Source organism: Trichosurus vulpecula, chromosome 2, assembly GCF_011100635.1.
Source record: "Trichosurus vulpecula isolate mTriVul1 chromosome 2, mTriVul1.pri, whole genome shotgun sequence".
Taxonomy (NCBI): domain Eukaryota; kingdom Metazoa; phylum Chordata; class Mammalia; order Diprotodontia; family Phalangeridae; genus Trichosurus; species Trichosurus vulpecula.
In genome coordinates, this window is record NC_050574.1 from 40,470,983 (window position 1) to 40,485,592 (window position 14,610).

General features: G+C 55.6%; 3 protein-coding genes across 4 annotated transcripts in view; all 3 read right to left on the bottom strand.

Moving 5' to 3' along the window:
• Positions 1 to 364: 364 nt before the first annotated feature.
• APOE (apolipoprotein E) lies at positions 365 to 3,623 on the bottom strand. The gene is made up of 4 exons (XM_036743344.1): positions 3,516 to 3,623; positions 2,287 to 2,361; positions 1,814 to 2,003; positions 365 to 1,350 (listed from the first exon to the last, which is right to left on the bottom strand). Exons 2-4 carry the CDS (start codon positions 2,330 to 2,332, stop codon positions 675 to 677), a joined length of 912 nt encoding a protein of 303 aa, XP_036599239.1. The 5' UTR covers positions 2,333 to 2,361; positions 3,516 to 3,623; the 3' UTR covers positions 365 to 674.
• A 1,626-nt stretch (positions 3,624 to 5,249) lies between these two features.
• Positions 5,250 to 8,970, bottom strand: TOMM40 (translocase of outer mitochondrial membrane 40). The gene is made up of 9 exons (XM_036743343.1): positions 8,593 to 8,970; positions 7,796 to 7,863; positions 7,620 to 7,712; positions 7,439 to 7,540; positions 7,238 to 7,343; positions 6,662 to 6,784; positions 6,501 to 6,577; positions 6,318 to 6,420; positions 5,250 to 6,139 (listed from the first exon to the last, which is right to left on the bottom strand). Exons 1-9 carry the CDS (start codon positions 8,852 to 8,854, stop codon positions 6,000 to 6,002), a joined length of 1,074 nt encoding a protein of 357 aa, XP_036599238.1. The 5' UTR covers positions 8,855 to 8,970; the 3' UTR covers positions 5,250 to 5,999.
• Positions 8,971 to 10,326: 1,356 nt separating this feature from the next.
• Positions 10,327 to 14,610, bottom strand: part of NECTIN2 (nectin cell adhesion molecule 2) — a 34,178-nt gene continuing 29,894 nt past the window's right edge. For both annotated transcript variants that reach the window (XR_005009578.1, XM_036744844.1), the window contains exons 7-9: positions 11,389 to 11,452; positions 11,105 to 11,191; positions 10,327 to 10,998 (exon numbers count right to left, since the gene is read on the bottom strand). Coding sequence is in view for 1 of the 2 variants with exons in the window: in XM_036744844.1 (XP_036600739.1) it covers positions 10,774 to 10,998; positions 11,105 to 11,191; positions 11,389 to 11,452 (376 nt within the window). In the remaining variant the exon portion in view is untranslated. The remainder of the gene's footprint in view (positions 10,999 to 11,104; positions 11,192 to 11,388; positions 11,453 to 14,610) is intronic.

Below are 14,610 nucleotides of genomic sequence, written 5' to 3' on the forward strand. Positions count from 1 at the left end.
AGACTTGCTGGAGAAATGAGAGACCTAGATGGGTGAGAAAGTCATGGTCAAGACCCAGAGAAGGGGGCGAAGGAGAAGCGGCTGAAAGGGGAGGGGGAAGGGAGAAGAGAGGGAGATCTTGGAAGGAAGAGGGGAGAGAAGCAGAGAGGGGTGTGGGCTATGCGTTTTCCGGGCAGCTGGAGGAGACAAGAGACCCAGAGAGAGGAGCAAGAGAGGTCTATGCAGAGAAAACAGGGAAGAGGAAAGCGGTTATCTTGAGTAACTTCAGTAAAAGCTTGAGACAGAAGGACAGAGAGATCCAGCCCATACTCACCTCCCCCATCACCCCTTCCAGAGGGAGAGATAAACCCAGACTCACATGGAATCAGGTGTCAGTACACAAGCAAGCTTTCACTTTATTGTTGGCCTGAGCTTAGACTACATGTAGTCCCCCACCTGCCCCCATTTCCCAAGGGTAGTAGAGGGGCTGAGGACCAGAGCCATGGGGTACACCGGCCCGCTCTGCAGATGTGAGGGGGGCAGAAGGTGTGAGTGAGGGTGGGATTGGAGCATCCTCCTCTGCTGGGGGTGGAGGGGAGGACTGGAGAGGGTCCACCGGTGGATGATGGTAGGAGGGCTCCCAGGTGAGAGACAGGGTGAACTACGGGGTCCCCGTGGAGGGCTCTGGGGAACTTTCAGTTGTCACTGACAGGAATAACAGGTGTCTCTCCCAGCTTCCCATTAGGGTTGACAGCCTCCTGAACCTTGTCCACCAGCGATGTCCACTGGCGCTGCAGGTCGGTGGCCAGGGGCTGGAACCAGGCCTTCAGGCGGTCGTGAAAACCCTGCAGTTGAGCCTGCAGCTGGGCCGACTGCTCATTCACCTTGGCCTTGACCTCCTCCATTCGGCTGCGCATCTGGTCCAGGTGGTTCTGCAGGCGCTCCCCTGCCAGGGTGCCCAGGTTGGCCACCCTCTTCTTGTTCTGCTCCTGGATGCGCTCCAGCAGGGGGCCCAGGCTCTTCAGGGAGCCCAGTCCTCTCTCCACCCCCTCCTTGGCGCCACTCTGGTACGTGGCCATACGGGTCTGCAGCTCTTCGTAGTCCCGCCCAATGCGCTTCTTCATCTTCCTCAGGTAGGCAGATACCCGGTTCCTGACCTCATCTATGTTATGATTGACGACAGCATGGAACTCTCGGTGGTATTGGGCGAGGCGGGACCCCACATCCTCCATGTCCGCCCCGAGGCGGGCTTGGGCTGCTGTGAGCTCCTTGGCCAGCCGAGCCCGGGTCTCCTCGGTCATGGGGGTCAGCTCCTGGTCCAACTCAGCCTTGTAAGCGTTCAACTCTGTCAGAGTGTCTGTCATAAGACCCCTGCAGGGAGCAGAAAGTAAGCTGGAATGGAACCTGGATATGATCCTATCTCCAGATGAAGGAACTGAGGTCCATCAGAGAAGTGAGGGGATGCACCCATGGTCAGAAGGGGCAAAGATTCTAGGGCTCTGATTCTAAATCCACCTCTGTCCACTGCACTAAATTGGGAAGGAGACAGACATACAGGGTGGCAGTGATGGCAGGCACCCAGAAAGGTGGGGATAGAGGGGGGAGGAGAGAGAGAGAGAGAGAAACAGAGAGCCAAGGACAGATACAGAGCGGCAAGGAGTGAGAAGGAGAGTGGAAAACAGAGATGGATGAACCACTTTAGGAGGCAGAGATACATCAGATGGACAGGAGCCAGTGAGGGCCATGGCTGGGGATGGACCACTGGGTCTGAGACTCACAAGGCAGGCTTAGGGGAGACGTGAGTGGCAGAGGTCATGGTGGGGATGCTCCTCACCTCAGGTCCTTGACTATTTGGGAACTCTGCACCTCACTCTGCAGGTCCTCAATCCGGGCCTGTAGCTGGTCCAGGTAGCCCCGGAAGCGGCCCATGGCCATCTCCCAGGCCCGGGCTGGCTCGGAGTTCCAGAGCTCTGGGTCTGTAATTCGCTCCTCTGAAGAAGTCTTGGCATCTTCCCCCTGGCAGCCTGAGAGGTAGATCAGTGGACAAAAGAGTTGGGGCTCCAGGGAACCAGCTCACAGGGACTGAGTGGGAGAGGAGGGTGGGGAGGGCGGCCTTAGCACATCTGGGGAAGAAGGGACAGACAGATCCTGGAAATGGGAGGAGACAGATAGTGGGAGTGAGAACAGACTGAAGGACTAAGGAGGGGTAGATTAGAGGGGCCACTGGGGGAGATATTGAAGGGGAGAGGGAAGATTGGTGCAGGACAGAGGAGAGCAGGGACAGAGAGGTCCAGGGAGGGAGCATACCAGTCAAGAGGGCTGCCAGTGCCCACAAGGCCCACAGGAACTTCATGTTCACAGCACAGCTGGTGATTGGTCTGCCTAGGGTAGAGAGAGAAGTATAGCTGAAGTCAGGTACCACCTCCCTTTTCTATCCTCCCCCACTAATCCCATCAGTCAACTCCCACCAACAGATAATGGGAAGCTGCTGCCCCCTAAATTCTGTATTCCTAACCCCCCTCGGATTATCTCTTTAGGGAGCCAAGGTTCCAGACCTGGGGCATTCTATATCTTAATCTCTTCCCATTGTTGGTCTTTTCCTCAAATTTGGATTCCAAAGTTCAAGCCCTCCCACTTCCTGAATTCCATTTCTTCCATTCAAAATCCTAATCTCTTCCATTGTCTGGAGAAGACCCAAGGGGTGCCACTAGATAACCATTACCACATCTCCTAATCAGAGGGGCAAAGGAAATTACCCAATATCACCCAACCTTGAACAGAATCCTAGACCTGGAAAGAGCAGAGGACCACCTAGTTCATCTAAGTCCCTTGTTTTCCGGAGGAGCAAAAAGTGAGGCCCAGAGCCTTTCCAAAGACATCGCCTGCAGGAGTAGGCACCCACAGATGCGGGCTTTGAACCCTGAGCCTCTGACTCTGGACCACTGCCCCGCTGAGAGATGTGGGGAAGCTGAGATTCAAATTCCGATTTCCCTTCCCTAGATCTGCAGGGTTCCAAGATACTGCCGCCTTTCATCCCCCCCCCCCCATTCTCACTCTCAGGACCCACGCATTCCTTTCTACCACTCAGATCTAGGACATCTGTCCTCTTTGTTCCCCAATTTCTTTAGGCTCTCATACATCCGTCTTTCTGCGACTCTTGCCCAGCCAGAGTCCCATCCAGAAGTCTGTGTCCTCCATAAGGAGTATTACAGTGGCTGCTGCCCTCAGGATCTAGGACCGGCATGGTTAAGGAAGCCATCTGGTCCAACCAGCCTCATTCTACAGATGAGTTAAGTGGCTAACCCCAAGTCTGACAGGTATTAAGCAGCAGAGCTGAGATGTGAACCCAAGACCTCTCTCCAAGTTCAGCTCTTTTCACCATACTCTTCTGCACTGACATGGAATGTCAGAGCTGGAGCAGCCTTTATCCATAGCTCACAGGAAGGTGAGGACCCAATTTGAGGCTCCCAAGGCTACTCATGACTGCATTCCTATGGACCCATCCCCATAGCCTCTGTCCCCTGGGGTTTCTTTACCTTGGCCCCGGCTGCTCAGCTGGGGCTTCCTCTGGGTCGGTTAGAGAGATCCTCTCCTGGGCTGAGTAGGACCCGGGCTCAGGCCCTCTTCCAGTTATAGAGCTTCACCCCCGCCCCCTCCTCCAGGGCCAGGGCGGACCTGTCACGAGGAGAGCATGGCCCTCCTCCATGCCCACCCCCCCAAGCTTTGGGGGCGGTACACCAGAGCCGCTCCCCGCTTCAGCTTCCAGCCCCTCCTGGGGGTGGGAAGCTGACCTTTCACCGCCTAACCTGACCTGATCCCCAGTTCCAAGGACCCCTCAGAAAACATCCATCCCTGAGCCTCTCATGGGAGGGCTAAATAGTTCTAGGGTAGGGGATGAAGACCTGGCAGCCTCCAGCCCTGGGCAATGCTGACAATGGAATCTAGATACTTGGATAAGGATAACTCGTCTGGGGGAGGGCGATGGCACCTGCTTGAGTTGGGGGTGGGTGGGAGAATAGCCTTCTGGATCTGGGTGAGGCACACAAACTGGAGACCAGGACAAGATATTCAGGGCCAGCTGTAGTGTTTGCTCTTGGCCCAGAAAATGAGGCTGCAGGAAGGGTGGGGGCCTTGTTCTTTGAAAGGTTGTTTTGTGCGGGGGCAGATTGCTGGATACGAGGGGTCACTGACACACCAGGGGAACACTGGCTTGTGGCCCAGAGGCCCCAGTCTGTTTTTGGACAAAGGGTGGGGGCAGGGTGATGACTCAGGATGCCTCTATCAGTGGGTGGGCCATTCCATGAACCCTAGAGAACTTGGGAACCCAAGACTAGCAGTTAGGTGGAACTGAGCCCCCCCCCCCCCCATAAAAGGATAGAGCTGGGAGGGCCTAGTCACTTTCCAGGGCCCCAAAGCTGGAGTATTTTAAGAATAAAGGAGGGAGGGGGATGGAGAAAGGGGAGAGAAAAGGCTTGGTGGTACTTTGGGACATTGAGCTCCTTTTCGAAAATGGTTACGATCTCAGTTACCAGGGTCTCTTTCTGCCCTGGGGATAGGTCGTCACCTACTAAATGCCCTCTCCCCTAGCCCACAGGATGTCCTGCAGACTCCAAAGCCTCATTCCTCCCCACCACCAGACCCAGACTGAGACAGAGGAACAGAAAACTGCCTGCTTGGAGAAGGGCTAGGAAATTGCTGTCTGTTCCCACTTCCTGCTGCTCAGAAGTGGGTGAAGGGCTATGACCCAAAGTGACCCGAGAGGGTGGCAGTCCCTGGAGAGAACATGCACGCATGTGTGTACGTGTGTGTGAAGACCCCCAGTAGTCCTGTTGGGAGAGGAGGTTATGGTGGCTCTTCAAAGGCAGGATCCCCAGGCCTCATAGGCCCCTGGGGGGCCTTGACCCAACCTTCAACCCAGACATCCAGGCCTTGCTTCCATCTCTTCTCAAACAGCCAGGACCCACAATCCTGCCTTAAGGTACTGAAAACCAGCTGAGGCCCACCCTCCAAGAACCCAGCTATGCCCATGGGCCTGACTTTCCAGCCAGGACAAAGTCCATCGCTGTGTCACCACAGGGCAAGAGGTCCCAGATAGCTAGGATCTTCTTCTACTGGATGCATTGGGGTGGGAGGCAGGGAGACAGATTAAGAATACCCGGGACAGAATGGAGGCGAGGTTGGGGGGTGGGGGGCGCCACACATTTAAAGCTGGAAGGATCTCTACCGCCATTAGTGGTAGAAATGGAAGGGCCAGGATTTGAACACGGTCCTCAGGCTCCATCCATTGCCAGCAGCTTTATTTATCCTGGCCATGCAGAAGACAAAGGCAAGAGCTGGCCTGGGCACACAGAAAGCCTAGGGTACAAGGGAGGAGGGTGGGCAGAGAGCAAGGCCATCTGTGACATCTGAAGGGGGGAAAAGACAGACAGCAAGGAGAGCATGGAGACCACCCCCATGTATACAGACAGCACCTCCTCCCCATCACTCATTTTTTTAGCCATGTATTTTTGTGGGTTTTTTTCTGTAAAATGTTCTGTTTTTTTTCATAACTTATAAACATGATTTACACCAAGGGGGGTGGGCAGAGGGGCCAGTGGGGAGAAGGGAGGGAAAGGCCAAGGGGAATGGACGGAGCTGGGGGGCTAGGGATGATGGGGGCCCCTCTTGTGGCCACTAGGGAGGCAGGGTAGGGCTGCCTAGCCCACACTGCCCCCTCAGCAGCCCAGCTCCACCAGATGGGGAAGGAGAAAGGCCCCATCAAGGACCCTCCCCCATAGTCCTTCCCACCTAGGTCTGCTAGATCCTAACTCCCCTTCCAGGAATGAGGAGAGGGGGCAGGGGAATCGATCTTCCAGTACTCTGAAGTCCCTCTCCAAAAACCTGAAGTCTCCCTGGCCATGACCAAGGTCTCCTCAGATCCTGGGGTCTCCCCCTCTCCTAGCCCTCGGGAGCCTCACTCAGGTGCCCTTCCTCCCCAGCCCGGGAGCAGAGGGACGGGCGGGATAGGTGGTGTGGCGGACTCAGCCGATAGTGAGGCCAAAACCACACTGGAACTTGTTCTTTCGATGATTGAGGAAAGCGCCCAGGGCCAGTGTCAGGGGCAGGGGGGGTAGCTTCTTCTCCAGAGTTGCCCCCACGATCCAGTTACTGTCCATGGAGCCTGGGGGCAAATGAAGAGGAGAGACTGGGTATGCAAGGGCAGAGTGAGAGGGGCCAGAGGGCCTTTGGAGGAACCTTACAACCCCTCCCCGCCTTTTATGCAGACTCCAGGTGAAGAACTCCTGCCCTAGGGGAGTCAGGAGTGGGATGGATCCTGAGGGGGCTGCAGAAGGGGCTACCTTTGAAGAGGAGGTTGGCCTTGGGGAGGTCCAGTTGATAGCCGAATGAGACACTAGTGTCCTGCATTCGAGTGCTGGCTTCGAACTCTACCCCGACTTGAAGCTGGAGAAAGCCACAAGAGTCAGTCAGGGAAGACCTACTGGCCCCCAGAGTCCCTTCCCCTGCTCCCACCAAACCCTTACCTGGTCACTGGCTTTGTGGTAATATGTGGCATGGGCCCCCGCCTGGCCCACTGTCAAGGTCGCCAACCAATTAGGCGCTTGGGGGAGAAGAGACAAGAGCTATCAAGCATTTCAAGGCTTTGTGCCTCCCCCACCCTCAAACACAGAGCCCGGCTGCATACCTGTATATTTCCCTGCCAGAGACATGACTGTGCCTTCCTCTCCTGGCCTTCGGTGATAAACCAGCTCCCCGCCCAAGGCCAGGCATGGAGTGATGCTCTGAAGGTAGTGGGCCACTAGGATCCCTGGGGACGGTCAGGGGGATGGAGTCACCTCAGGGGACCACCCTCCCTCCCTCCCTGAACCAGGACCCAGTGATAGCGGCATCTTCGTCCTTCCCAGTGACACAGACAGACCCAGAGACTGCCGCCCTCTGAGGAGAGGGACGCTGCCCGTCCCCACCTCCCTCAGCGAGCGTCACTGTGAGAAACAAAGCAGAGACGCAGAGACAGGGAGACACACTCTCAGAGACCCAGAGATACTATCTCTCTACATCCTCATGCTCCCATGCTCCTTAAAGAGACCCAGGCAGCAGGTAGGATGGTGATGATAGACCACAAGCCATGAGCAGGAGGTGGCAGCCCCATCCTGAGGCAGGGCAGAGAAAGATGTGAAAACGGAGGGACGTGAGACAGAGACAGCCAGGGCCGCCCCCTCCCCACCATCTGGAGGCCCAGCCCAGCTCTGGGGGGCCTCACCTGAGCCCACCAGCACATCGGGGTTGCCCAGGGTCACAGCGGCCGTGAAGTCTGAGCCTCGGTACTCTCCGTCTACCTGCCAGTTCACGAACTTGGACTGCTGGGTCTGGGGAGCGGAGGGAGACACGGGGCCGTCATTCCTTGACCCCGAGGCTCAGGGCTCCCAGGCCAAGCCTGCCAGGGCGGCGCCCCCATATTCACCTGCACCGCCATCTTGGATCGGAGGCCGGGCCCCACCTGGTGGATCACCTGGGCATTGAGGCTCCCACAGTTGTCCATGTCCCCCACCAGCACCGGGAAGGCCTGTGGACAGACAGCTGTGAGGGGCAGGGGACTGGAGGGGATGGGCGGCCGGGGGCAGAGGCTGGACAAGACCTCTTACCTCGGTGGGGCTGAGCTGCTTGGTCCCTACATAGGTTACCCCAAAGTGGTAGTTGGAGTCTCCGACAGTGCTGAGGGCCACAGTGTGGTTGACCTGGGGGTGGGGGACACTGGTCAGGTCTGGCCTCCCTCTCCCGCTGACCCTCCCTGGGGGGGCCCCCTGGCCTTGGGGCTCACCTGGAAGTGGTTGCTGAGCCCTTTGTTCACCGTGAGCTTCACACCCTCCATCTGCACCGGGAACAGCTCTGCGGGGAGGCAGCCAGGTCACCTGGGGGGGGGAGGGTGCCAGGACCCCCACTGAAGGTGGGGGGAGGCTGAGGCTCCCCAGCCCCAGGAACAGCATGGGGGTCCCTCCCAGCCCCCAAAGCTCCTCTGCCTGCCTCAGTTTCCTCATCTGCCCCCTCGCCCTGAGCTGACGGCCCCTTGGCCACCTTATAAAGGGGCTGGGCTCTTTGGGGGAGAGTGCTCTCAGAACAGCCTCCAAGTTGGTAGGGGCCGGCTTTACAGATGAGGAAACTGAGGCCCGTGGAGGGTGAGTGACTTGTCCAAGGTCACCAGGGCTCCAACCCCGGTGCTCTGATGACAAGGGAAGGGGTTCTGAAGCCCCCACCCCCACCCCCGATCCGGGGCTCTAACTAGTTCTAGGGGGAGGAGGCTCCGAGGACACCACTAGGGGGCGCCTCAAAGCGCAGAGCACCCACCCGGCGTCGGAAAGAGCCAAGTTCAAATCTAGCCTCAAACACTTCCCAGCCATGGGGGCCTCTGGACCAGTCCCGGCCCGCTGCCTGGCTCAGTTTCCCCAAATAGCTGTTCCTAGGCATCCCTGGGCCAGTTGGAGTTTGCACCGCGCCGAGCACACAGCGGGCGCTTTCCCAAGCGCCGGATTCTCATTCTCCCCCTCCCCCCACGCCGCCCATCTTCGCCCCCCCCCCTCCGGCCACCAGGCAGAGGCGCCTCCTAGCAGCGGCGCTCACCCTTGCACTTGCGGTGGCACTCCTCGAACGTGCCCGGGTTGGGCAGGCAGCAGCAGGCCTCATCCTCTGGCGCTGGGGGCCCGCCCGCGGGGCCTCCCGGGACTCCTCCGCGGGCGCCCGGCCCCGCGCTCAGGCCGCCCATCGGGGGCAGCGTGAAGCCTGGCGGCGGCGGCGGGAGCGGCGGCGGAGAGGCCACGAGGCCCGGGCCGGACGGGGGGGGCGGCCCTGCGGGCGGCGAGCTGGCTGCCAACACGTTGCCCATGATCACCTGCAAGAAACCGGGGCGAGAGGTCAGGGGTCAACGCCGCAGCCCACGTGAACACCCCGCCCCCGCACTTCGGCCCCGCCGCAGGCCACGTGACCCCGACCCCGAGTGCGGCTCACTCCGGCGGCTCCGGCTCCTCCCGGCTTCCGCTCCGCACCCGAACCCCCCTGCGGGAGGCGTTGCCCAACGTGCAGGCGCAGTCCCGGGCCCCTCAGGAATCGGGGCCCATCATTGGCCCGAGGGATCTCTTCGTCATAGGCTGGACACTCTCGCCCCACCCTCAATCCGTCATTATTGGTAGGCCTTTGACAGGTCCCGCTCTTCTCCCTCTCCCATTGGCTTGTCCAAGGTACGCCTTTTCTGATTGGTCTAGGGTTTCTTCGTTCCTAGTGCCCAGTATGGCATTTGCTCCACTAGCCCGCTATCTTCTTGCATTTTCATTGGTCTTTATCCACGAAGAGCCCACCTTCGTGCAGCACCCATTGACCTTCCCAGAGAGCGTCCCTTTTCATTGGTTGATGATTCCAACTTTTTACCCTCCCAAACATCATGCGGTTAGACGGTCTCCACCTTCATTCCCGACCTTGTCATAGGCCTGTGGTTTCACAAGTCCCACCCTCTCTCCTTTCCCATTGGCAGGCCCTCAGAGCGTCTCTTTACAATGGCTATGGATCCCCTCACCCTTTCCCTCGCGCCGGACGCCTGCTCCCCCTTCCGCTTCCCCATCGCAGCTATCGGATTGGCTGGTGGGTGAGATAAGGTAGCTGGTGATTGGCGGGTTGAGTTGGGTCCCGGAGGGCGCCAGCCGACGTAGGCTGTGTTGCGCTGCTTGGACCGGCAAGGTCAGAGAGGCATTCCCAGAAGGCACCGCAGGCCCGGACTCGCAGACGATCCATACTCTCCCCCCACCCCCTCCAGTCAGTCATGACCCAGAATGCCCCGTGGGGCCTCTGTGACCCTGACCGGCTCCTTAGGGCGCCATTACTTTCCCAGCATGCCCCGGGGCTGCCCTTCTCCACTACCTCCCTGGCACCTGGGGACAGCCCCGGGGCAAGACGGGTAGCGGACCACCACCCTTAATTGCCGCTAATTAAGTCCAGTTTAGTTCAACAAGCGTACATACTAAGCGGCCTACTATGTGCCAGGCACTGTTGGCCCCGCCTTCTTGGAGCTTCCATTCCAGAGGGCCAAGCTGGATGCAGATAAGTGAATACTGGACATTTGCGGGGTGCCAAGGGACACCTGCAGGAGGTGGAACCTGAGCTAGGCAGTGGGGGTGGGGAGAGCCAGAATTCATTTGGAGGTGTGTGTATTGTTGGGGGAGAACCTGCTTGGGCAAAGGCCCGGAGGAGGGAAATGGGAAGTGCACCATTGAATGGGCCAGTTTGGCTGGAACACAGTCAGGGGTAAGCTTGAGGTGGGTCGTACTCCTTCCTGCCCCTTAGGGCCAACCACAGCACATCTGCAGCTAGACATAAAAAGTGTTTATTAGGAAACATTTGTGTACAAAAGTCAGTTCCCCTCCCCCACACATCCCCCCAGGCAGGGGGGCTTGCAGGGCCAGCTCAGCCGGCCTTTCACATCTCCTGGACGCCCCCCCCCCACACACACCCACGGGCCCCCAAGCACTGGCCACGTCTCCCCTGAGCCCCCGAGGGAGTGCTGGAGGCAGGCACCCCCCTTGCCTCTCCTGCCTGCAGGGAGGGCAGGAAGACTGGACGTGGTGGGAGGAATTGTGCTGCCCAGGGCTCAAGTCTGGGCGCAGGGGCAAGCTGTGGAGGGCAGAGAGAGGCAGGGGAGTGTGTGGCCACAAGTCACAGTCCCGGCAGAGGGGGGTGCTTCTGGCTGAGCCCCAGGCTAAGTCTCCATCGCCAGGATGAGGGACCAGGCGGGCCATTCCTGTAAGGCTGCCCGGCTCACACATACATGGCCCGGGACATGACGAAGGCCCTGCCTTGATAGGCCTCGGCGGTGGTGTAAGCCAGAGCGTCGTAGATGGGGTTGATCTTGTCCAGGTAGTCCTCGTCATTCTCCAGGGGCAGCCGCTCTTCTCCAGCAGCATCACCTGGCTCCTCCAGGTGCAGTGGCAGAGCCGCTGCCTGCTCCTCGAGGGTGGGCAGCTCATGGTATCTGGGCATGTCCTGGGGAAGGGAGAAGGGTGACATGAGAGCTGCTTCCTCCCTTCCCCCAGCCCCTCTCCCCACAAAGCCACCAGAGGGCCCTCAGGGGTCCTGGCTGCTGTGTTACCTGTTCAGGAGCTGAGAGGCTGGCCTCAAAGTATGGGGTCTTCAGAGGGATGTGCTCCGAGCTACCTAGGGTGAAGAGCTGAGAGGGCTGGGGGCAGAGAGAAGGGTGGGGTGGGGACAGGTCAGGGCAGATTCCAGGGGCTGGAGGCAGGGGGACACCCAGCATGGGGAAAGGGGAGGGAACAGGAGGCATGCTGAGGCGGTGCACAGGGGCCGTCACCGTGGTCAGGGCTAAGTGGGGCAATGGGAGGATGGAGGGAAAAGGGCTGGAGAGGAAAGTCTTACCATTTCTGGCTCCTCCAGTTTCATCTTAGGAGGTGGAGGCTTGTACGCAGGAGGGCCTTCGAGCCTGTGGGGAAGGAATAGAAGAGGAAAATGGTATTTCGTTCCCTGGGGCTTTTGCCAGTGGCCCAACAATTCCATTAGTTCAGTTCAATTCATCTTGCATCTGTTAAGCCTCTGCTGTGTGCTAGACACTGTAGCTTTAGGGACAAAAATGAAACCTGCCTTCAAAGAGCTTACATTCTCTTGGGGTGGGGGGAGGGGACAACACATGGCACTGGGGGATTGAAGGCCAGTGGACTGATTGGAGCTCAGGCCAGGCCTTGAATTCAAATGATACCTTGACGGCTAAATCCAGTCAAATGTTCTCAGTCTGCATCCTTCCTGAGCTCTCCATCTCTTGACACTATTCACCAATCCCTTCCTCCTGAGAATGCTTTCTCCCCTTGAGTTTCATGACACTGTTCTTACAATTGTTGAACAAAGACATTGAGAAAGAATAAAGAAAACCATTCTTGGGAGATAGCTGGCTTAACTGTTATTTTATGAAGAAACAGTACCCAGAATCTTTCCTGAGGATTGAGGCTGCAGAGATGCGGGGACGGTTTGACAAGTTAAAGAGACAGTTTTCCAATGAGGGTTGGAGAACCTTGAGAGGTCTTACTTGGTGGAACTGCTTTAATCTTAATCTTATCTTGTGAAGGGGATGAAGAAAAGAATTCTTGAGAATTCTTGCTTGGTATCTTGAGTGAACTAAATAGTGGAACTGTATTTTCAGAAAATGTCGGCAGCAGTCACAAGGATGGTTTAAGGTGCCTCTTACTCTGATGGGTCCAACAGCTAAACTACCATAAAGAATTGTTTCTACTTGCGTTATTGCTAATAAACTGCCAATAACAATATTGATCTGATCTTAGGGGATTAGGGGTTTTGCTATATGGAGAGATTTGAGCAAGTGCTTACGGGAAAGAGGATTTTCTAATAAGTCAAGGTGGGCACTGCTGTATGACCACTTATGCACATAGCCTGCATCTTCTTCCCGCCCTCAAGAATAACTTCCTTTCCTTAGGCTCTCTCCTTTCTCCCAGGGAGCCATTCATTCATCTTACCCTTCTTCTCTACCAGACTACTGCAGATTTTGGGGAGCTGGAAGAACTAAAGCCTAGCCTTATGGGGGGCAGATAAAGGAAGCCAAGTGTGTTCTGTAGAGGCAAGATACGTTAAATCACATCCCATGTGACTTCAGTCTAGCACCAGGGGAATTAATTGCCAGTACTGCCACCTGCTACCTCTCTTTTCCCCAAAGGGAACTAAGACTCATCAGAGGTCCTGAGCCCAGCACTAGATTGAAGCCCAAGATTTACCATTGATATCTTAATTGACATTTTCTCAGACTTGTTTTGATACTTGGTCCATTTGTGGGACAGCTAGGTGGTGCAGTTACTAGAGCACAAGGCTTGGGATCAGCAAGACATCTTCCTGAGTTCAAATCTGGCCTCAGATGCTTACTAGCCATATGACCCTGGACAAGTCACATGCCCCTGCTGGCCTCAGTTCCTTATCTGTAAAATGCGCTGGAAAAGGAAAAAGCAAACCACTCCAATGTCTTTGCCAAGAAAACTGAAAATGGGGGTCACAGACAGACACAACTGAAACAACTAAAAAAACAACAAAAATGTTCAACTGTCTCTTCCTTTATTGTTCTTCTGGTTCTCTTCCCATGTCTCCAACCGATCCTTTTTCAGGTGGTCATCATCTACTGCCATCTAAGTGTGAGCATATCTTGAAACCCTATCTCTTTGTGTGTGTGTGTGTGTGTGTGTGTGTGTGTGTGTGTGTATTTAATGATTATCTTTATGCAGATTGTATATGTATGTTCATCTCTCTCCTCCAGGTTCTACCCTGACATGAGTGACCCTGAGTGATTGAAAGTTAATGGAAAGCAATCTGTGACAAGGTCTAACATGCTGAAAAGCTTTCAATCTTAGAATTTGATAGTGGGAGGGGCTCGGTGGCCATCTAGTGCAAACTATTTGTAAGAAAAAATCCCCATGCTAACATACCCAAGAACTGATCAGATCTATGAACTCTGAAGATCTCCAAGGAATGGGAACCTAGCACCTCCTTCTTGAGGCAGGCCATTTCAAAATGAGAATTTTGGGCAGCTCTAGTTGTCAACGAGTTTTTCCTAATATTGTCTGAATTATCCTCTTTGCAACTTCCACCCACTGCTCTTGGGGGGCTGGATCCTCTGAGGCCAAACAAATAAATCTGATGTCTCTCCACGTGACAGTTCTTCAGAGACTTGAAGAGAGCTTTCATGTTTTCTCCTGAGTCTTGATTTCTATGTGGTAACAATGCCAAATTCCCTCAATTAAGCCTCTTATGTCATGAACTCAAGGCCCTTCACCATCCTGGCTGCTCTCTTCTGGACATTCTCCAGTTTATTCATGTTCTTAAACAGTGATGGCTGGAACAGCCTACAGTACTCCAGGGGCCCATTGAGACCACATTGGGACCATCACCTCTCTGCTTCTGGAAGCTGTTAGGGCAGCCCAATGTTGAATTAGCTCTTTGGAGTGCCCCATCACACTGCTAACTCATGCTGAGTTTACAATCCACTAAATCAGACGTCTTTTTCAAAGCTACTGTCTCATCACTGACTCTAAGAAGCGTGAAGTGGATTTTTGACACTTGATAATTTGCCTCTAGGGAATTTCACCTTATTGGGTCCTTTTGGATACTGATTGTCTCCCACTGGGTTAGCAATCCCTCCCAAGTTGTCATCTGCAGATTTTATGAGCAACTCAAGTCACTAATAAAAGTTAGCTGGCACAGGCCAAACACAAATCTCTAGGACACTGCACTGGAGACCTCCTACAATGCTGACATCAAACCCTTAGCAACTACTCTTTGAGTCTGACAATCTACCAGTTCTGAGTCATTTGATTCTTAGAGAGGAAGATCAAGGAGTTGGCAGGGTTAAGAAACATGATTTCCTGATCTACATACCTGGTCATTTCATGTTGCATTGTTCACTACTTGGAATTTCGCAGGTAACAAAGAACACCAGGAAAAAAATTGCGCCTTATATACCAATATCTGATGTGGAAAATGAAGAGGCAGTGAAATTCTACCAAGACCTCAATTTTGTTGTTCAGTCATTTCAGCTGAGTCTGACTCTTCGTGACCCTGTTTGGGGTTTTCTTGGTAAAGATACTGGAG